The sequence below is a fragment of the Perissodus microlepis genome, chromosome 23 (genome assembly GCF_051167445.1).
Source record: "Perissodus microlepis isolate ML-2025 ecotype Zambia chromosome 23, ASM5116744v1, whole genome shotgun sequence".
In the NCBI taxonomy this organism is placed as follows: Eukaryota; Metazoa; Chordata; class Actinopteri; order Cichliformes; family Cichlidae; genus Perissodus; species Perissodus microlepis.
Window position 1 is genome coordinate 20045836 of NC_140482.1, and position 23255 is coordinate 20069090.

A 23255-nucleotide genomic window follows, 5' to 3' on the forward strand; every position below is an offset into this window, starting at 1 on the left:
AAGTGGAAGTCGTTAAACCTGAGGTTGTTTTTCAAATGCGGATGCACTAAAATGACTACCTGCAGTCGCTGATTGATTCTCCAGGGCGCTCTTGGTGACTTTTAGGGGGGTCCGAAAGTGAAAAACCTTCATTTAATGGGGGAAATAATGGTCCAGACCTTTCGGGGGCCACTCTTGAACCTTCTCCCATTGAACAAAAGGTGTCCTGACATTTACCTGGGTCATTGGCAGGCTTTGTGCCTCTCAGCGTGCAGACGGGAAGTTCTTTTAGCTGCGTTTCAATGGATACCTGCCAGTCAGCCGAGAATCTCAACTCCACAATCATTCTGAATCCGAAAGGAGAAGAGGAACATTAACATCAATAAAGAAAAAAAATCCCTTCTTCTCAAACAAGGCTTTTTTGTTTCAAAGAGCCACCGATTGGCATGACCAAATATCTCAATGAGAGGAATGTGCACTGCAGTTTAGTGATGCTGGCTACTTCTGATTCCTCCTACGCAAGTGAAAATTGAGCAGTGTCTTTATGAAGAGTTTCCTAATCTTTTGCCTTCCTCAGACTGTGTCCATGATGTGTTTCTCCCTGGCAACAATGCCTCCTTTCACGTTGGACTCGGCACAGTGAGTCATTCAGCTGAATGTCCCTGGCTCTGAATGATTTTGAGTGGGCTGACCAAATGTGTTGGGAGATTCAACACTGAAACAGCTCTTTCTCTTTGAGAGACTGGATGCTTCACTGTCATTTTAGACATATTTTGTTAGAGTTCTGCAAGGCTTTCATGGAGGCATGCAAGGTCAAAATGTTATAAGACTCCCAGGAGAGTTGTGGTTTCAATCCAGTAACACTTCCTGTTGCTGGACGTTTAAGAGTTTTAACTCTTTCCTCAAGAGGTTCAGGACTAAATATTTTGACTGGTAGAACATTGGTCGGCTTTATTTTCTTTACTAAATGTCTCTGACGGTGAAAAAAATATAGAGATTTGATAAATATTAAGGCAAAATAAATAAATACAAATTGAAGACTTCTTCAAAAGTATGTCTGACAGTTTGCTGAGATGGATCTGCCAGGTAAGGCCCTGCTCTGGAGCTTGTGGGTTTTAATTCTTCTGTGCGTCAATGAGTTTTAGGCAAAACACATCATGAAGACTGAAGAGCTGGAAGAAACTAATTTGAAGTAATTGTATAAATGAATCTAGCCGTTAAAGAAATGCCTCAGTATCAAGCTGTGTTAGATTCTGGTGTTATAGACCTTATAGAAACTTGGAGTTTGGATGTTTGTGGGTTTCATCCTCCCAAACTCAGACCAGTAAAAGTCCCATTTCTGTCAGTATAAAGAAGTTTAACAACACATTTAATCCTTGAGGTCACCCTTAATATGAGGGAAAAAGAGCAATTTCCACAACACATCTCAGTGTTTTCTACATGATAAACAAATGTTGGAGTAAACGAAAGAAATCTGGCAGCACAACTCTTTAATTGGAAGAAATACATGTGCAAAATTGCACATTACAGTTAAGTGTATAAGCGTGTACAATGGATACTGTGCAGTCTCTACACAGTGTATCTTGTGTGTCCATTGGGCAAGCTAATGTGTGCTGGTTTGGGAATATTTTAGCCTATTTATATGATCATCTGACTGGTGGCATGACAGATTGTTAATTTGATCTTTAATTTCACTTCAGCTTGAGAAACATGTGAGGGTATCTTACCGAATTTTAATTGGATGGAATAAAATAATTAAAAAAATACATATCTGGCCAGGATGTGTGTGGGTCGAGCGTACTGTAGAGAACATTCGAACACCTTTTAAAGGCAAACCTTAATGACTTCTTTAAATGTCAATGTGGAGGGTGCTGTTATGTATGTCAGATTAAAATCTCATTAACTGAGAATGAATCCCGGGCACCTGCAGGAAAGTGGATGTTTTTTTTTCCATTTTAAAGAGGAAATGTGATGGGAGAGTCAGTACAACATTAAAGAAGAGGATTTATCCACAGTCAATGATTCAGTCAGCAGCGCTTGATCGATGCTGTTCCCTCGCTCCTCTGCCTCAGTATTACCACAGACTTGTCGCAGACTCCCTCAGAGCATCAAAGAGGATGACGAGCCCCGGGCAAGCCGTGATATTTCAGACTGTTGGTGAAGGCGACCTGCCCTTTACCTCCGCAGTCGCTGAGGATTCCTCCACTCCTCTGTCTTTTTGTTTTTAGGAAGAGAGGACAAAACATTTCAGGAACATATTTCACTTTAAACTCAGAAGGTCGACACGTGCCTGAGGTGGAAGCCCTTCCTTCCTGTGACCTCTGACCCGGGAAGCCTTACAGCTGCAAATCACGCTCTGTGTGAGGTGAATTAGTGACATTTCCCTTTATTCAAATGAAGCAGAAATATACGCTTTCTTCTGAATGATATGCAGACCTTGCCTCTCGTTAACTGCAGGCCAGGTTCTGATGGTTGTTCATCTGCTAACGTGTGAAGAATGGGATGAATAATCCTCTGAAAAGAGGATAGTATTAAGCTAAATTCTTTTTGCTTTGAAAAATAGATGTTTTTAGATTCATAATTACTGAAGTCACTGAAATCTTAGAGAAAAAAACTTTCTCAGATTCTCCATGTTTTTAAGTTTTTTTAAGCATCAGAGCAATCCAGTACAATAATAGCATTAAAACAAACAAAGAAAAAAAAAGCTCATTTTAAATCTATGATCTCGTCTTAGATGCTTTACCTGCACGGACAGAGATGCAGATGCACAAATACCGCTGCAGCCTACAGAACAAAAAACTGTATGTGATGGAGTTCAGGCGCCACCTTGTGTCCAATCTGCATACAGCAGTTGCATACAACAAATTGATATTTGTTTAAGTCCATTTATAAAACATGGCAGATAAAAGCTTCAAACTCAGTCTTAGCGCCATCAAAAGGATTTTTCTGTTTGAGCAGCAAAAGTGTCACGTGTTTGTGTGCACTGATGCAAAACCTTATTGATGTTAACATCTGCACTCCTGCAAATGGTGCCTATTGATTAGCTGGTGATCTGCTAATCATCCTAATGCACCAGTAGGCTCACACTGACAACATTTCATGTCAATTTAATGCTTGATGAACCCATGACAGAGAAAATAATGGCTTTGCAGATAATAGCATTTGATGCAGTTTGATTATGTACCCTGGCCTAAAAGCTTTTTCAGAGGACCTTTCCAAAGACAGAAAATTTGGCTTTTGGCACGAGAAAATTCACTAAGTGTCCATATTGTGCATAATGGCAATGAGATGTCATCTATCCAGATATATTATAGGCTTTAAACTCAATATACTGCAAACAGTATACTGAGAATATGTCATCCATCCCAAAATATGGTTTACTCTTATCAGGTTACTTGTCATTGGTTGGCTGTATTGCACAAACCAATAAGAATTCAGATCCACTGGGAACAAGGATCAGGTCATTTCTGTGTGCGAGTTTCACTAAAAACTGAACAGTTCTGCAGCAGGAGAACAAACAGCTACAACAGCTGGTTGTGTTGCAGATGTTTACTAAACTTACATTTTTTAAACAAATTTAGACATATAGAAACGTCTTTCTAAAAGTGCCCAGAGGACAACGTCCAGGGATGTCTGGTGTTCGGAGAGTACCTCTAATTGCTTCACATTTTGTTTTCTGTTGGCAAACACAACTGCAAATGGTTTTCTACCTAGAGTTGATGTTGTTAATGTTGTGATTTACCAGACACTTTATTAGGTACACTGGTTTGGCCTTTCATGATTAGAATTTGCTGTTCAACCACATCCCAAATGTGCTCAATGGGATAGAGATCTGGTGACTGTGGAGGCCATTTGAGTACAGAGAACTCATTGTCATGTTCAAGAAACTAGATTGAGATGATCTAAGCTTTGTGACATGGCGTGTTATCAGAAGATGGTACACTGTGGTCATAAAGGGATGGACATGGTCAGTAACAATGCTCTAAGCTGTGGTGTTTAAATTATGCTCAGTTGGTACTCAGGGGCCCAAAGTGTACCACGAAAATATCCCCCACATCATGACACCACCAGCAGCCTGAACGGTTAGTACAAGACAGAATGGATCCATGCTTTCATGTTGTTACACCAAATTTTGACTCAACCATCTGAACGTTGTAGCAGAAATTGAGAATCATCAGACCAGGCAACATTTTTCAAATCTTCTATTGTCCAGCTTTGGTGAGCTTATGTTCAGTAAGTCATTTTGACCATGACTACATGCCCTGAGTTGCTTCCACTTGATTGGCTAATTAGAAATTTTAATGCTTAGTGAGCTGTTTATCAGACATGCATAATGAAGTGGCCATTGAGTGTAAGTTAAGCTGTAAAATAGGTGTTTTTGAGGGACAGACAAGGTTTAGCGCTGTACTTTTAAGTGGCTCAGATAGAAATAAAACCTTTTAACAAAATCCGAAACAACAAGAGAAGCTGCTGGAAACTTCAGGTGATATATCTTGAGGGTTGTTCACATCATTTCTGCTTTTAGAAACTCTGAAAAAACAAAAAGCTTAAACTTAATTTAAAAGGCGATCACACAATTTCAATGATTTAATTAAACTAATTATGAATTGTTTTACAATGTAAATTCCCCACTACCACCTCCTACATTCAAATGCTTCTGTGAATTACCTTTACAATCACCTTCAGCCTATGTACAGATTTGAATCGCGATGCTAAACTACCGAACATGAAAGTAAAGTGAATAAATCCCATTAAATAACCATCAGACAGGATTTCAAACGTGTGGTTCTACAGCGGGTAAAAAGAAAAAGGGATGAGCTGAACACCCGAGATGAAAGAACGTCTGCTGAAAATGAATGAGTCTGAGGCGAGTGGGACTTGGCACATGGTCGGGCCGACATGCTGGCAAATATTCACACTTCAGTCTTTGACATCAGACAGAAGAAAACGGGAGATTAGTTTGGCCGCACTTCAGATGAGTCCAGCTTCCTTCCAGCTGTTTCTGAGCCCCCCGAGTCTCTGGCCACTAGAGAGCAGCAGCCGTCCATGGTCTCCGCAGCATGGCTCCTCGCTCTCATTTCAGTCTGATTTGCATGGAGTGGTTCCTTACTCGGCCCATATTTTACAATAGATTGGACTCTGAGTTTGTAAATCCTCCTCGCTTGTCCAAGAGGCTCCGATCCGGCACCCACATCTCAGACCCTGATGATGCTGATGGAGGAGGAGGCCCTGTGCAGCTGAAAGAGAAGGAGCACACCATGAGACGTGAATCACAGACCACAGCATGTCATGCATGTCAGAGATTTACTTGCCAATCAATGAGCGAGGGTGAGCAGAGAACTAACTGCTCCCAGGAGCTTTTTATTTAAAGACTATCCTATTTAAAGTAGGATGCTTTTATTTTTAATCCATCATTAGGCTTTGGTATTTAAATCTCTGCAGAAATCTGTGTGTGCACATATATCCCCAGGAAAGTAAACATAGCCCTAAATGAATTATTTTTTTAAAGGATTAAACTCACGAGAAGTAGCTAATAAACTGTAAGGACACTTAAAAGCTGCAGAAATGCCAATAAGAAAATACTAAATTAAGATAAGAGTGGTGTTTTTATAATTAAATTAACCATTAAATCCAGCCAGTGCAGTTTCAGCTCCGTAAACGCTCAAAGTAACGCTGCCTTTCTCTCACTTTGACACCACTGGAAGCCGTCCTGTATGAATAAACAGTGCGAGCTGCGCGCGGTGGGCGGTCAATTGACCCGTACATCGCGAGCAGTGAAGTCGCAGGTTCTCGCAGCGGGAGAGGCCAATTAGAACGGGAAGTGTGAATTAACTTCCGACAGACAGATGCCCTGCCAAAATGTTCCGGGATGTTCTCTCCACAAACACTCTTTGATACATATAGACAGGCGATGGATTAAAGGAAAAGATTTTAAAACAGAGCGCAGCAGAGGACAGAAATCTGTAAACTCCACATTTATGATTTGGAGTTACACAGGCTGTCGCTCACATCAAACTCACCATGTCACATAGAAGCTTTTAAAGGACTCAGTGGCATTGCATCTAAATGCACTGGCTGACCATGGTTCATTTTGTGAAGGGCCATATTTTAATCCAAGCTGTGAACCTTTCCCAAACCAAACTGACTGTCTCCGTCACACTAAAGTAAAAACAGCATGTCAACCTCTTTGCGACCAGAAAATTGAACTAGAAAACTAGAAAAACTGGTGATTGCACTGCATTTTTTCATGATCGAGTGCTGCAAGTAGTTGCGACACCAAAAGCGTGAACACTTTTGATTGCCTGGAGGGAGGCAACCTGTCTTGAAACAGACTGCAATCACTCTGAGACCACTTGGCAAAAGTTTGCAAATGATCCTAAACGCAAATTCAGAAACCCAGATTTCCAGCATGCAATCAATCTGAGTCAGTCTGCACCAAATGAGCATGAATCTCTGTGCAACATGAGACTCAACTTAACTAGTACTCCCCCTTGTAAAAGCAAGGCTGCTGAGCACCAAGATCATTTTGCAGTTAAATGAGTCATGAGAGCGTCTGCTTCACGAAAATCTGCTGGCAATGAGTCTTTCACATCGCTGTGGAGGAATTTTGTCCCACTCTTCTTTGCAGAATTGTTTTAATTCAGACACATTGGAGGGTTTCCAGCATGAACGGCCTGTTTAAGGTCAGTGCAAAGCATTGCAATCTAATTTAAATCCAGAGTTTGACTTCACTCCAAAAACATTTTGTTTATTTCTGCTGGTGTGTCTCTGATCATTGTCCTGATGCATAACCCAAGTGCTCTTGAGCTTCAGGTCTTGAACTGACGGTCGGACATTCTCCTTCACGATTATCTGGTAGAGAGCAGAATTCATGGTTCTATCAGTTACAGCAAGTCGTCCTGAAGCAGCAAAGCAGCCCCATCACACTACCACCACCATGTTTGACCGTTGCTGTGATGTTCTTTTTATGAAATGCTGTTAGTTTTATGTCAAATGTAACAGGACTTGAACCTTCCAGAAAGTTCAGCTTTTGTCTCGTCAGTCCACAGAATATTTTCTTGGGGATCATCAAGAAGTTTTTGGTAAATGTGAGACGAGCCTTTGTGATCTTTTTGGTCAGCAGTGGTTTTCTCCATTTTTGCCCAGTCTCTGTCTTATTGTTGAATCATGAACTCTGACCTTAACTGACACAAGTGAGTCATGCAGTTCTTTGAATGTTGTTGTGGTTCTTTTGTGACCTCCTGGATGAGCCATCGAAGCTGTTGGAGTAATTTTGGTTGGCTGGTCACTCCTGTGAAGCTTCACCGCTGTTCCAAGTTTCCTGCATGTGTGGATAATGACTCTCACTGTGGTTCACTGGAGTCCCAAAGACTCAGAAATGACTTTTTAACCCTTTCCAGACTGATAAATGTCACTGACTTAATACATGATTTAATAAAGGGGGCAGTTACTTTTTCACAGCACCGGATTCAGGCTGCTGGATAGTTCCTTATTCTATTAACGCACATAATCTGTGTCCTCTGTTTCCTTCCTCTTAATTACCAAAGTTTTATGATTTGTTGTAACCTTCCTCTGAGAGTTTGTAATGAGGCCGTGAACGTGCAGCCTCGCTTTCTCTACTCAACACCACAAGTGAAGAAATGTTCTTCTATCTGATGTTATTCTCTGCACCAGTAATCTTGCAGATGACGAAATGGGTGATAAATGAAATATGGCCATTAGGGGGCGCTGCAACCAGGACACCTGTAGCTGGTGTGTCTAATTAAAGCTGCTCGCATGTGCAAAAACACAAACAAATCGTCTGCCTGCTCGCTTTAACTGAGGAGATGCTCAGCAACAACTGAATGAGCGTTTGCGCTGCTCTCTGTTTTCAGCCCGGCTGTTTTATATTTAGCTGCGATGGCAGTAGCTCTAGTTGCTAGGAGATCTCTGATGCAACTACAAAGACTCTACAGAGGAAACAAAATACTCCTGGCAGCCAGGAGCGAGCGTGCATTATAGAGGAGTTCTGCAGCAAGACGAAGAGGGGAGGAAGAGGAGGAAGTTTTAGTAAATGAGTCACCCTGCTGCTGCGGACGGCTCCGTTGTGGTAGATGGGCGAGCTGCCAGCTGAGGCATTGTAGTAGGAGGAAGTGGCTTGGACCAGCGGCCGCTTGGCTTTCTCCTTGGTGCCGTTGGAGTCGTTGTCTTTGATGATGTCGTACTGCCGGCAGAAAAGGGCGATGACGGCTGGCGGTGTGGAAAGCAAAGAGAAAAGAAGTCAAAAACATAGCTCACTTGATGAGTTTGCAGTCTCAAGCACTAGATTCAGGTCATATTAAATTAACACATGAATTTTATTGAATACATTAAGGCGGTTAACGGAGTTAGAAAGGAAAATTATTCAGAAGAGATGCTTAGAGTGTCCATTGGATGGTGTCTGTTGGTGCAAGCTGACCTGCCCACAGCAACAGCACAGTGGTGATGATCAGCAGCTCTCCAGTCTCCAGTTGTGGAGTCATACCCAGACCCTCCATCGCTGGCTCATCTGAGGACAAAGACAAGTCCGGTCAAACTCTACTCAACAGAATATACTACAGTTCTATCTTCTACCAGCAAATCCCATTAAAAAAAACAAAAAATCTGAAAGGCTCACAGTACATTTAATGTGGACTATTTTTAGTAGCGGATTGATCCACATTTGCTGTCGTTTTCATGGTAATAACGGAACATGTGAGTCAGTGCAACAGTGTGACTCACTGATGTGTTTTTAATGACCACCGCAGTGAAGCTCTGAGGCACACAGGAGTAACATGTCCGCTATCACACTTTGTAAACACAGTACTTAATGGGATTTTTTTCCCCAGATGTTTGTAGTTGCTATGGCTACTTTACAGGTATTATTTTTACTGCTACTGTTCCACCCTCATACTACAGTGCTATGCAAAAGTCTTGAGTCAACCCTTTCTTTATATCTTTCTAGGAAAATGTGATTTACTGAAACGTGCAAATATATGAGGCAAAAACAGAGTTTGTACAACTCTAATGAGTTGTGACCATCTTTATTCTTCAGGACAGTCTTAGGCAGCTGGAATAGTTCTCCAGGCTTCTTGAAGGACATTCAAAGCTCTTCTTTGGTTGTTTCTGCCTTTTGTTCCGTTCTCTGTCAGCATGATCCCACACTGCTTCGATAATGTTGAGATCCAGGCTCTGGGGAGGCTAAATCCATGACCGATAGTGTTCCACTATGTGTTTTTCAATCCAGGTATTATTTTGCTGCATTGGCATTGTGTTTGGGATCATTGTCATGGTGAAAAATGAAGCTGCTGCCAATCAGATGGTTTCCAGATGGTAGTACATGATGGATCAAAAGTTCACAATTCAACAATTATGACAAAGATCGCCAAGATGTCAGCCTTTCCTCCCTGTTTCCCTCCATTAATGACTGCTTCCTGACAGCCACGCTTTCACTGAGACCATTTCAATGAGGCTTCAATGAACAGTAGCTGGATCAGCTGAAGGTCCAGATGCATTTCTCGTGTCCTGTGTCTGTTAGGAAGGTTTATTCATAACACATGTGAAAAGACCCAGGAAAACCGATTAAACGATAAAAACGATAACAAAATAACCCTGAAAACCGATAAAAACCCTGAAAACTATACATTTCACACCTGAGCCTCAACTCTCGCGGCCCGGTACCAAACGACTCACGGACCGGTACCGGTCCGAGGCCCGGGGGTTGGGGACCGCTGCTCTTGAGGGTACACCAGTACTGAAGGTCCAGATGCACTCAACTCAAACGCTGCTCATGACATCTTTCCATCTCGTATTATTAAAGATGGGTTTAACATTATCGAGCCCTGTATTTTATCATTAATTAACCTGTCATTGTTATCGGGTTGTGTTCCGGCTGCCTTTAAACACGCTGTAGTGCAACCTATACTCAAAAAGACCTCCCTTGATCAGAATGATCTCGCTAACTTTAGACCCATTTCCAAACTCCCGTTTCTGTCTAAAATCCTAGAGAAGATTGTTCATTCCCAACTTCAAACTTATTTGGATGCAAATAATATCGAGGAAAAATTTCAGTCGGGGTTTAAGCCACGCCATAGCACGGAAACTGCATTACTGAGAGTCTTTAATGATCTTCTCTCAATTGCTGACTCAGGGCACCCTGTGGTGTTAATTTTGCTTGATTTGTCCTCTGCTTTTGATTTGGTGGACCATAATGTCCTTTTAATGAGGCTTGAGCATCTGGTGGGCATCACGGGCAGTGCCCTTAGCTGGTTTAAATCCTATCTCTCAGAAAGGTCCTTTTCTGTCACCATGGGTACCTGCTCCTCCTCCATTGACCCTGTTACCTCTGGTGTCCCCCAGGGGTCTGTGTTGGGTCCCATGCTGTTCTCTTTATACTTGTTACCCTTGGGCCGAATCTTTGATAAATACAATATTTCTTTTCACTTTTATGCGGATGACATTCAAATCTATTTTGAACTGGCTGAGGATGTCACATTGTCGTTGCAACACTTCTCCGATTGTATGAATGAAGTTAAAATCTGGCTACTGAGCAATTCCCTCATTCTAAATGATAAGAAGACTGAAATTGTAATCTTTGATACTCCCTTCTCTCGGGCTGAACTAATTGGTATTCTTGGGCCCTTTGCTGACTCCCTTTCTGACACTGTGAGGAACCTGGGTGTTGTCTTGGACAGTTCCTTCAAGTTGCACAAACATGTGTCCTCTGTAGTTAAATCGAGTTTCAATCAATTACGTCTAACCTCTAAGGCCAAGCCCTACTTACCACGTAAGGACCTGGAGAAACTTATCCATGCCTTTTATTACATCAAGGTTAGATTACTGTAATTCCCTTTATACTGGTCTCCATTCTGCCCTTGTTCACAAACTGCAGCTCGTTCAAAATGTGGCTGCGCGTCTCTTAACTGGAACTGGCAGGTTTGAGTCTATTACTCCAGTTCTTTCCGACCTGCACTGGCTCCCTATTAAATTTCGTATTGATTTTAAAATCGTATTGCTCACTTTTAAAATCATAAATATAACCGTGCCCAGCTATCTTACTGATCTCCTCAGCTTTTATACCCCTGGGAGAGCGCTTAGATCAGCAGGCCAAATGCTCCTGGTGCGACCTAGATCTCGGCTCAAGACCAGAGGTGACCGCGCATTCGCCGCTGTTGCACCCTACCTCTGGAATAACCTCCCTCTAGCTATTCGGGAGTCTGATTCAATTCAATCTTTTAAATCTCGATTAAAAACGTATTTGTTTAGCCTTGCTTTCCCCGCCTCCTAGAGCCCGCATTTTTAGTGTATTGTAACTTATCTTTTTCGCTTTATTAATGTTTATAATGTTTTAACCTTCAGCCTTTCGGGTTGTGCCTACTATGCCTGGTGTATTATTGGTTAGTTATGTCTCCCGCCTGTTAGTATATTTTATTTGTATTTTGTATTTTGTGTTTTGTACTTGTATTTATTATTGCTCTTAACTCGTTCTGTGAAGCACTTTGGCATACCTGTGGTTTTTTAAATGTGCTATATAAATAAAATTGTATTGTATTGTATTGTACAAATAAAATGTTCACATTTCTCCAACGTTGTCTTCCCAACAGTTTCACTAACATCTACACTGGATGGCCAGGAAGCATTCACGATGTCTTCTCCGGCGCTGATAATTGGTGTCTGTCTTGTGTCAGTGACGTAAGACACGGATTTAATGCGACATGACCATTCAAACAGCAGTCGCTTTCTAAAACATCAGATATGTATCGGATTCAGTAACACATACGAAAGTGGCCCAGATCGGATTTGAAAATATCGGATTTGTGCTGTTCACACTGTCATACCATGATCGGATATGGGTCGCACAGGGTCAAAAAAGTCGGATTTGATGTGCTTTCGCCTGCAGTCTGAACGTAGCCATAGATGGCTTCTTTTCCTCCTATTTCAAACCATCTGTCTTCTCTGTCCAAAATGTCATCATCATCATCATCATCGTTTATTTGTATAGCACTTTAAGAACACACCAGGCAGACCAAAGTGCTGAACAACACAGATCAAAACAACTACCAAATTAAAAATACCATAAAATCATTACATACAATAAAATAAATAAGAAGGTGTCAGTTTCCTACAGAGTTAAAAGCCAGGGAATAAAAATAGGTTTTCAATCTGGACTTAAAGACCTGCACTGATGACGCTTGTCTAATTTGGAGGGGAAGGTTATTCCAGAGCATCGGAGCCGCAATTGAAAAGGCACGGTCTCCTCTGCATTTCAGCCGCGACTTAGGGACCGACAGCAGCAGCTGCTCAGCTGAACGGAGCGAGCGAGGAGGAACATGTGGCTTCAGCAAATCAGATAAGTAGACAGGAGCCAGACCATTTAAAGATTTAAAAACCAATAAAAGGACTTTAAAACGAACCCTAAATTCAATGGGAAGCCAATGCAAGGAAGCCAGAACCGGAGTGATGTGATCGAATTTCCTACTACCGGTTAAAAATCGCGCCGCCGCATTTTGCACTAACTGCAGGCGTGACAAGGTGCCCGACCCGACCCCTATTAAAAGGGAATTACAATAGTCCAGACGTGAGGTGATAAAAGCATGAATAAGAGTTTCCAAATTGGGTTTGGAAAGGAAAGGCTTAACCTTCGACAGGCGTCTGAGGTGATAAAAAGCTGATTTTACCACCCCATTTACATGACCTTCAAAAGTAAGCGCAGAATCAAGTTTAACACCAAGATTAGTGATTGAACTTTTCAGATGAGAGGTCAAATCACCAAAATCAACATCTGGGGTATCAGTAGAACGATGCGGGCCATATAAAATTACTTCCGTTTTGCGACCATTAAAATTCAAAAAATTATTTGCCATCCATAATTTAATATCGCTAAGACAGTCAAGCAGTGGTTGACATGGGGAGGTATCCAAATGACTAAAAGGTAAGTAAAGCTGACAGTCATCGGCATACAAATGAAATGACACTCCGTGTTTACGAAAAATCGCACCAAGGGGGAGTAAATACAGCGAGAAAAATAATGGCCCAAGGATAGATCCCTGGGGCACACCCCAAAGCAGAGGGGCCACAGAGGAAGCGGCCAGTCCCAGCTTGACACAAAAACTCCTTTCGGAAAGATATGATTTTATCCATGACAATGCCAAATCAGAAATTCCCACACAGTGGTGTAAGCGGGAGATCAGCAGGTCGTGGTCCACTGTGTCAAATGCAGCTGTCATGTCCAATAACACAAGCACAGCATATTTACCACGATCAGTAGCAACAAGAATGTCATTCATAACTTTAACAAGAGCTGTCTCCGTACTGTGAAAGGGCTTAAAACCAGATTGGAAGATTTCAGACAGTTGCGAATCGTTCAAATAATCCAACAGTTGGGTATGTACAATCCTCTCCAAGATCTTGCTTAAAAAGGGAAGCTTGGAGATAGGTCTAAAATTTGACATAGTAGAACTATCAAGGCCAGGTTTCTTAAGTAAGGGGTGTATGACTGCATGTTTAAACCCACTAGGAACTTGACCGGTTAACAGACTAGTATTGATAATTTTCAGGATATAAGGTCCAATGATGGGAAATACTTTTTGGAGAAAGCGGGGAGTAACAACATCATTCGGGGAGCCACAGGGCTTAGCATGTAGCACCAACTCCTCTAAGTCGCGCAGAGAAATCGGTGCAAAAGCAGGGAATAGGCTTGAGCAAGGAGGATGCATGGCCGGCTCAACAATAGGTGGAATCAGAGGCCTCAGGCTAGCAATCTTGTCCACAAAAAAGGTAATAAACTTATTGCACATAGCCTCAGAGGACGGCAAAAGGTTGTAACCCTCCAAGTTAAGTACAGAATTAATCGTATTGTATAAAACACGAGGGTTGTGAGAGTTGGCCGAAATAAGTTGAGAAAAGTAGGAGTGTTTATCGGCCTTAACTGCCCTCTGATAAGTTTTCCAACTAATCTTTAGGGCTTCCAGGGAGACATACAATCTGTCTTTTTTCCATTGTCTTTCACATTTCCTACATTGTCTTCTAATAGCTCGGGTACGATCTGTTAACCAAGGACTAGTCTTAGATTTACATTTTCTTAGTCTCAAAGGGGCAACAACATCAAGCACAGATTTACAAGCAAAGTCAAAATACAAAAGTAGGTCATCTGCAGTGGGCAACTCAGGGGCATAAGACATTAATTTGTCAAACAGTATAGAAAACCGTTCGGCAGAATCAGAGCCAAAGGCACGATAACATCGAACAGGTGCAGCCTGATTTGCAAAAGCGTTAGAAGGAGCAATATCAAATAAGATAGGCATATGATCAGAGAATACTGCATCTTCAACCCGTACATTGCAAACAGATAAACCATGAGATAAAACTAAGTCCAGTGTGTGACCACGTTCTTGAGTGGCACCACTAACAGATTGGACAAAATTAAAAGAGTTCACTAAGTCCAGAAAGTCCTTGGCCAGGGGCTTCCCCGGACAGCAAACGTGAATGTTAAAATCACCAAGCAGGAGGATCTGGTCATACCGTGATGCACAATCAGCAAGAAACTCTGAGAACTCTGATAAGAACACCTTGTTATATTTCGGCGGGCGATAAACAATCGCACATAACAACGAAGGCGAGTGGCCCAGTTTACATAAACAGAGTTCAAAACTGGTGTAGCGAGACGAAGGGAAAAGCTGCTTCAAGTCCAAGTGAGCCTTAAAAACAACAGCAAGCCCTCCTCCGCGACCAGAAGCTCTCGGAACATTAAAAAAGGTACAGTCACAGAGTGACAATGTGAACATTGGCGTCCTCAAAAGAGTGACCTTTGTCCTTTAGATGCAAATGGACCGCTGAGTCTTGTCCCGTCGAGGTGGAGCCATGCGTTTGTGAAGTGGCTGTTTGGTCTCTCCAATGTAGAGGTCTGAGCATTCCTCGCTACACAGTACAGCCTATACTACGTTGCTAAGTTTGTTTTTAGGAGTTTTGTCTTCGGGATGAACCAGTTTTTGTCGGTCTTAAAGTCCAGACACATTTCTTTCGAAGCTCCTCAGACTATTATTGCCAGTATTTAACATGTGCATACACACCTTGAAAACTTGACTTAAAACAGTGTTTCTGAGACACCAAACTTCTGCGTACTTCATGCAACAATAAAATACCTCAGATTTGTGTCTGTGCTGCTGTAACACGGCACGTCATGTGTTTTACTTTAGGAAGCTCCCCTCTGGAGTGTGTTTATGAGCACTCACGGGGGTCCAGGACTCCAGCTGGATAATGGTCGGTCCTCTCCAGAGTCCTGAAGTGGACGGCACGGCTGGGTGGGCTGTCACCGTGCGGCCCAATGGACTGCACCTACATCCAACAAGGGGGAAAAAAGTATTTAGAGGGAATGTTAAGATATTTTTAAGCAAAGGTAGAGCCAAGCTGATGACAGCTGAGCACAAACTCTGGGTGCATTCTTACAGTGGCATTAACAAAGGACAACATTATGCAACGATGGTAAGAAACTGGCTGCCGAGGGTATATTTAGTGAGCGAGTGGTGCTTTGGCTTTTGGCCGTGATCCTGAATGATCATTGGAGGACGCTGAGTAAAAGCTTGAAAGGCAACAGAGAGAATATAAATTTGAGCTATAAGCTCATTTGGGGACATTTTCAGTCACTGGGAAAGATTATAAAATTAGGCTTTGTGTAAAAAATAAACACGTGTTAATGGTGTTTCACATTCAAATCGGGCTGCAGTGGAGTTTTATAACAGGAAGCACTCAGTTTAACGCACACACAGGGAAATCAATCAATCACAGAGATAAAATTACATCCCCACGAGGTCTCAATGTGCCACAGATGCTCTCTCCACCTACACAACACAGCCAACAGCAGTACGCAGCAAGTTTTCTGTGGAGTTTATGAAGTAAGTCCTTGAATTTAGAGTGTTTGTTCTCCTCTAATTCTACAGTCTGATGCCTGCAAAGTGTCCTCTGCAAGCTCTAATCTGTCCCCTCATCCTGGATAACAACACCCAACTCCATTGGGAAATTCATCCTTTAATTTTTAACCTCCCTGCCCGCCAAAGGGAGGTCAGAGGTCAAATTCAGCCCCCTCTGGACCTCACCGGGCAGCAATGCATTGCTCAATGACACTTTCGCAGGACATCTGTCTGCTGACGAGCACATTGAAGCAAGTCCTGCAGCTGAAGGACAGTCTGCAGTCTGCATCAGTCTGTTAGGCTATAATGGAGCATAAAAATTTTAATAGCACCACGATAATGGAGTCACATTAGAGACTCCCTCTTCAGAGAGGAGCTGCAGTTTTAGTTTAAACTTTCAGAACAGAGACGTGTCACTGTTTAGGTTAATCAAACACTGACACTTGATTTAAGAAAAAATGCTTTGTCATCATCTGAGAAAGTTTCTCAGCTGTGATGCAGATGATCCATCTATTCGCTAACCAAGCATTAAATGATACTGAAATAATTAACATAATTAAAATGGTAATTAATGTTTTTATGAGAGGTTCAGAAGTGTTTTTCAGCCCTGGATAAGCAATTTGTAAGGTTGCCAGGTTGTGAAAATATCAAATTATTTTACATTTATGTGGACTTGTGCTTAAAATATGAGTTTATAATCAGCTTTCAGCTTCATTACACTGAGTAATACACAGATAAACAGTTTTGGTCAGACGTTTACATCCACTCATAGGCATGAATGTCGTGGTAATTTTGGGCTTTTAATTATTTCTTGGAACTGTTCTATTTCTAGGCTGGGATGATTGTACAGGATAAATCTTTAATGACTTTGAAAAACAAGAACTGGGTAAGTTTCAATTCAGTTATCTATTTATTTTGGATTTTTTCTAATCCAAACAGGCTCAAAAATATGCATACACTCTTAAATCTTTTACTAAGTGGTGCTGATTGTTCTATGATGTCTTTTAACTCACAAGGCCAATTAACTTCTCGTTAGTGATCATGACTGTGTACAGCTGGTAGTTTCTCTTTGCAGTATTAAAAGGATTTGATTGACGGCACTCATTAGGCTGACCAATACTCGGAACAATGGGAAAGTCCAAGGAACTCAGTGAAGATCCAAGAAGGAGAACTGTAGAAAGGTTGTGAAGGTCTTGCAGCCATTTCTAAACAACTGCAGATTCCAAGATCAGTGATTCAAACAAATGTAGATAAGTACAAGTTATTCAGATGTGTCACCACTTTGTTGCTACATCATGAAAATAATGTTGATCGTGGACCAACATTATTATTACCTAAGAACGCCGTACCAGCTGTCAAGCATGGTGGTGGCAGGTTCATGCTGTGGGGCTGTTTTGCTGCCAGTGGTACTGGTACACTGCAAGAAGTCGATGGAATAATGAAGAAGGATGACTATCTCCAAATTCCTCAAATTCACCTCAAATCAGGACAATGATCCCAAACAGATCAAAACTAGTTGGGAATAGATAAAGCAGGCTAGCATTGAGCTTCTGGAATGGCCTTCCTAAAGCCCCGACCTCAATCCTGTTGAAAATCTCTGAACTGGGCTTAAAAGCCGGGTCTGTGCCAGGAAACCATCCAATTAGAATGAACTGGCAGAAAGTATAATAGGTGAATTTTGAAGGTAAAGATATTTGATATTAAAGAAGATATATATATATATATATATATATATATATATATATATATATATATATTGCCGTGTTGTGGCTTTAACGTCATTTCAACGAGATTAACGCTGACCGCACTAGTGGGAACACAACGAATATGACTGCACATTTACTCCGACAGCATCCTAGTGCAAAGACAAGTGGAAGCAGACAAAAACAACAAGCACGCATGCTACAAACTTTACCTGAGTCATTTAGACAGCCGTTAGCACATGATTCTCCTTATGGGGACCTGATATGTTTAATATGCTGCTGAGAATATAGCCCAGAAGAAGCGTATAGTATAGCTTTTATTTTGGAAAGAGCCATTTCTCTGTAATAAACTCTCTTTTCCAAAGATGAGTGATTTCTCTATCAGATATATTTATTTTTTTTAGTACTTTGTTGTTTCAGCAACATTAAATTTAAAAACTGTACTTTTGAGTTAAAATATATATTTATAATTTTAATAAATGACAAATTAAAAAGGCATGAACATTTTTTTTTTGTATCGAAAAAATATCGAACCGTGACACCAAAGTATCGAACCGAACCGAACCGTGAATTTTGTGTATCGTTGCACCCCTAATATATATATATATATATTTATAAGGATATTTCTTCTCGGCAGAATTGACAAATGATGTTAAAGTTTTAAATAAAGACCTAAATTTGTTTTCTAAAAATGTGTGTGTAAGTTGAAAAAGTCATTATACTCCTCTCAATATTTATTTATTTATTTATTTAATTTTCAGAACAAGCTGCATCAGGTCATCAAGGATTTATTTATACGTTACACTGCATGTCCATGAAACAGGCTAAAATGAGCTTTCAAGGTGTAGGTCTTAAAGAGCAGGAGGTAAAACTACTTGTTTCAGACAGAGGATGAACTGAGGAGCTCTATAAACAACCAGTCACAGTTTTTTAAACTGTGAATCATGCAAATGTACTCTAGCTGACTCACAGAATGAAAATAAAGAAGAAGAGGATGATGATAGGTCTCTTTTTTCCATACACAGAGGCAAAAAATCTCCATTTCAAAGCACTTACAAAGACCAAATCGTCCAGTTTTATTTCTAAATGTATGGCTTTGTTAATATATCATTTAGACTTCATGTCTATTTGTACAAACATGATGAACATTTTCTTACCTTATGGCTCAATACTATGAGTCCCTTTTTGCAACATGCTGAAAATTCTTTGGTCTGGCATCTAAAAGATTGTCCTGACCTGGACAGACACATACTCTTGTGACACAACTTCATTCATTTAAGGTGCACAGAGAAGAGCATTAATCTGAAGACATTAAAGTTCTTTTGCAGCAACTTTTGCGGAATACAGGACAACTTTATTGTTTAACCCAAATGGTTTGGCTTAGCTTCCATGATTGTTGTCAACTTTTTAAAATTTGCAAAGTTAGGAGGACACAGACGGTTTTTCTTTAGTTGTTTCCTGTTTTATTCTGCTGGCTGATGTCAAGTCTACTTACTTCCTTTTTCTATTTTTCTATTCCTCTGTTGCTTTAGCCACTTCCTGTTTTATTCTGAAGTCTCAGCCAGTCTTACACTTCAGTCAGACGTACTTCCTGCCTGTTTTCAACTGCTTTTTCATCATACCCGTGTTCAATCAGTAATCAATCTCTTAATTTTTGAGGTTTTGTAGACGTGACCGCTAACCACATGATGTTAACTTGTGCACCATTTTTGGACACCTGGCTAAAGCAAAACTGCCATTCAATGCCCGTTTTCCTCCATCATTTTTCAACTGTTCCTATCATAACAGCCTAAAAGAAACATTTGAAATAATATCAAGAATGTGGAAGCTGGCAGACACGCCAGTGTCCCCAGCAACCATCTGTAACTAAGGGAAAATGAATATTCCCCATCTACCTGGCAAAAACTTTGCTGTGATTGATTTTGTTGCTAGCAGATTGCTGTGGCCGTAATTTGAATTGTAGTGATGGGCTTGCCTACAAACACCTGCTCTCTCAGGGGCCGTGAAACTGTGAAAAGTGTGACAGACCAGAAATGGAGAAGGTTTGCCTTCAAAACAAAAGTTGCGTCTTTTGAAGAACGCTGGCTTCTCTTTGAAACTTCTCCATTTTCAGTTCACATTGCACATTATCAAGTTTCACTACCACTTGTGTAACAGTGAGTGATTTGTAGGAAAATATGGAAAAAATACAGGCAAATGGAGGAAGCTTAGGCCTCACTCACACAGACCTAAGGACACAGACCACCCCCTCTCGGTAAACATTGGTTGCTAGGGAGCAGTGTGTATTCGCCAACTGATTGGCAAGTGGTTGCTGGAGGTTTCTGGCAGTGAGACATCACGTGAGAAACCTCCTTGTTGCATTCCTCAAACTTCCCAGCCATCATTCCTGGTTTTCCAGAGTTTTTTCTTGTTTCCTTGTGTACAGCTGTGGGCTGAACACTTCAGTCCTGTTCACGGTGCGTCCTGCATGTCGTTCCTCCTCCTGGGTTTCACAACTGCTCCAAAATACTTCTGAATTATCAACTTCTTCTTCTTCTTTTGCTATTTTGTGTTTTGTAAGCCTACATTTGCATAAGACCTTTTGTAATGGCAGTGTTTATGGGTTACATAGCCAATAAAAATGGTTAGTTACACCATTACACACCTGCCTTTTAGAAAAAGATACCATCCAACTAATACATACATCAGTCTAATTAGCTATTACATAGCTATCATTAAATAGGTAATAGCTATTAAACTTCACACTGTGTGTGTGTGTGTGTGTGTGTATGTGTGTGTTTCTCTCACCTGGACACTGTAGTGTGTGTCTTCGTCCAGGTCCCACAGCACACACCAGCGGCTGGACGTGTTCACCTCTCGTATGGAGCGCTGCATCAGGCCGTCCTGCCTCTGGAGACAGGATACGTGCACACATGAGGAATACATGTGGTGGATGCTTTTGCACACACAAAGACATTAATGTGCCACACTTACGGCAAATTTAAATGAAATCTCGGGATCTGATCAGCGTATCTGGCTGACAGCTTAAGTATTATGATCTAATAAAAGCAGTAATGGCCTCATACTTTGCTCGAGGCAGATAGTGTTGTCTTAAAAGGAGAAGAATCTTTTCTGTTTTCTTTTAAAGTAAACTTTGCTAAACTAATTTACCAATAAAAAAAATCATCATTATGTCACATTTAAAGGCAAATACTTGAAATGCAAGCAGAATCCCTGCAGTAACAAGCAGCTTCGCCTCATAGAAATTCACCTCACACCCATACAGCCCCAATGGGAGAAATTAGGTCTGCAGGCAAGGTAACACCAGCAATAGTCATTCAAAAGAAACAGAAAAACACATGTTCAGGCAGAGATGCTCTGTTAGTATAAGGAGCTGCAGAATTAATGAAGAAATGTCACCTTCTGGATCAGCAGGTAAACAGATGGTGACCCCGTGGAGATAAATTTTAGTTTTTAACAGCTGTCTTTAGTGAAAATTTGGAGATGGGTGGATTTATAAATTGTAAATACAACACAGACATATTATCATCTCCATTTTTGCAATCAGAAGGTAAAACACAACAAGATAATTATTAATTTAGAGCCATGCTTTAATTCAAGTCCACAATTTAATCAGTTTTAGCTCCATTTTTGGTCTCCACCACCTCCCTGGGGAAATATCTGAGTTTTCAGCTGCTTTAGCACTGAGAAGATCACATTCACCGTTTTATTTAAAGTCCAGTGATAAAAGGTGCCTGCAGAAGAAGACAAAGTTACTGGAAAGACAACACAAAGCAGCATACATCCATGAGGGGCTGCGAGAATCGAGGCAAGAACATTTTCACAAGGTTACCCACCAAACTCTACAGTTCATATCTTTAAAATGAGCTGTGGATTCAGAGGGTAATATGTAAATACACTGTGCGCGTGGATTCAAAGTAACAATCGCAAATCAAATCCTTCATGTTATGTGAACATGAAGACTGGTGGAGTCCCAGGACCCTGAATTGATAAGAAGGAAGAAAATGGACGGTTAATAATAATAATGTCTGCAGAGGATTCTCTGCCAGGCAGATATCTGCACTATATTTATGGAGTAAATAAACTTACTAGTAGTTCAGTAAAATTAAGAAAATGGCAAAAAACAAACAACAACAGAAAACACAAGAGCTGCTGCAGCAGGCTTCCACTTAACGTGGCACCATGGTAACAGCAGTTAAGATGCATTTTGGTTCTTCATTCCCCTCGGACACAGAAAACAAGCTAAGAGTTTCCAGCATAATTTGCATTTGTGTTTGTGAGTCTGGAATTGCTAAGCCAACACAATGAGACCTGATTTTAGCCTTTAAGAGTGGTGATCTTGATAAAACTGCACATGTGGCAACGCTTGATTGCAGTTCTTGCGGCCAAGTGTGGCACAGCTAGTTATTAGATTTAATTTAATTAATTTAAATTCAATTCAGTTTTATTTATTTGGCGCTAAATCACAACAGCAGTTGCCTCAATGTGCTTTATATTGTAAAGTAGACATCCTACAATAATACAAAGAAAACAGAGAAAACACGACAATCAGACCCCGTACAGGCTTGGCGAGAATGGGGATGAAAAAACTCCCTTTTAACAGGAAGAAACCTCTGCCAGAACCAGGCTCAGTGAGGGAAGGCCATTTGTCACAACTAGTTGGGGTTAAGGGGGAAAAAAAAAGACGAAAACATGTTGTGGAGAAGAGACAGAGATTAATAATAACTAATGATTAAATGCAGAGAGGTGTATAAACACATAGCAAGTGGGGAAAAAAATCAAGTGAAGAAGAAACACTAAGGGGGCAATTACTCTTTCACACAGGCCCAGGTAAGTTTGGGTAAATTTTTCTTCTCCTAATAATCAAAATTATAATTTAAAAACTGCATTCTGTATTTATCTTGTTTAGCGTGACAAATATGGAAAAAAAAAGTTTTCCCGACAACACGAGACTTGCACGAGACTTTAATTGCTCTGATTGGAGACTCTGTATGAAGGAACCTTTAACTGTCTTCTTTTTAACTGCAGACATCCTGATGAGCGCTGCTCAGAGATAATTGGTGTTCACACAAAAGCACCAGCCTGCATTCTTGTTTTTGAGATTGTAGAAAATGGCTCATCATATATTCAAGCTTTTCGTTATTGTCATTTCCGGCCATTACACACCAATTACACCAAATATTCTAAAAAACCACCAGCTCGGCATCAGAACAGCTCATAATGAGGATTTTTTAACAACTTCTTGGTAAGCATCATCTAGCGACAGCTAGTCCAGTTTGAGAAAGTTTCCCAGATTGCGAACGTGCCTGTGGAGCACTGAAGGCTGAGGAAGAGTCAATAAATAGAAAGCTGTCAGGACGCTCGAGGCTCTCCAGATGTCTCGAGTGGAGAGTCAAAGTGGTGTTTGCTGCTCCTCTGGCAACCCTGCAGGCAACGAGTCAGCCAGGACACTTTGATCGTCCTGCAGCACTAAAAGGCCGTCATATAAAAGTATATACTGAATCAACGGGGGTTAAAAGGATCGTTAATCAGCACCAGTGACTCAGCTGTGATGGAGGCATTACCATTTTGGAATAAAAACTCCAAAACCATCTAATTTTGAAAAGTGCCGCTGACGTAACTCAAGATACTTTCTAATTTTCAGGTTTTGTCAGTTTACCTCATAGGCACA

General features: G+C 41.0%; 1 protein-coding gene across 1 annotated transcript in view; it reads right to left on the reverse strand.

Annotated features, from left to right (window-relative positions):
- Positions 1 to 4553: 4553 nt before the first annotated feature.
- The window catches only part of LOC146361246 (fibronectin type III domain-containing protein 4-like), a 51675-nt gene continuing 32973 nt past the window's right edge, over positions 4554 to 23255 (reverse strand). Inside the window, exons 3-7 of the mRNA XM_084920595.1 lie at positions 20372 to 20473; positions 15207 to 15309; positions 8417 to 8506; positions 8042 to 8208; positions 4554 to 5216 (exon numbers count right to left, since the gene is read on the reverse strand). Coding sequence (XP_084776721.1) covers positions 5175 to 5216; positions 8042 to 8208; positions 8417 to 8506; positions 15207 to 15309; positions 20372 to 20473 — 504 coding nt within the window. The 3' untranslated portion in view covers positions 4554 to 5174. The remainder of the gene's footprint in view (positions 5217 to 8041; positions 8209 to 8416; positions 8507 to 15206; positions 15310 to 20371; positions 20474 to 23255) is intronic.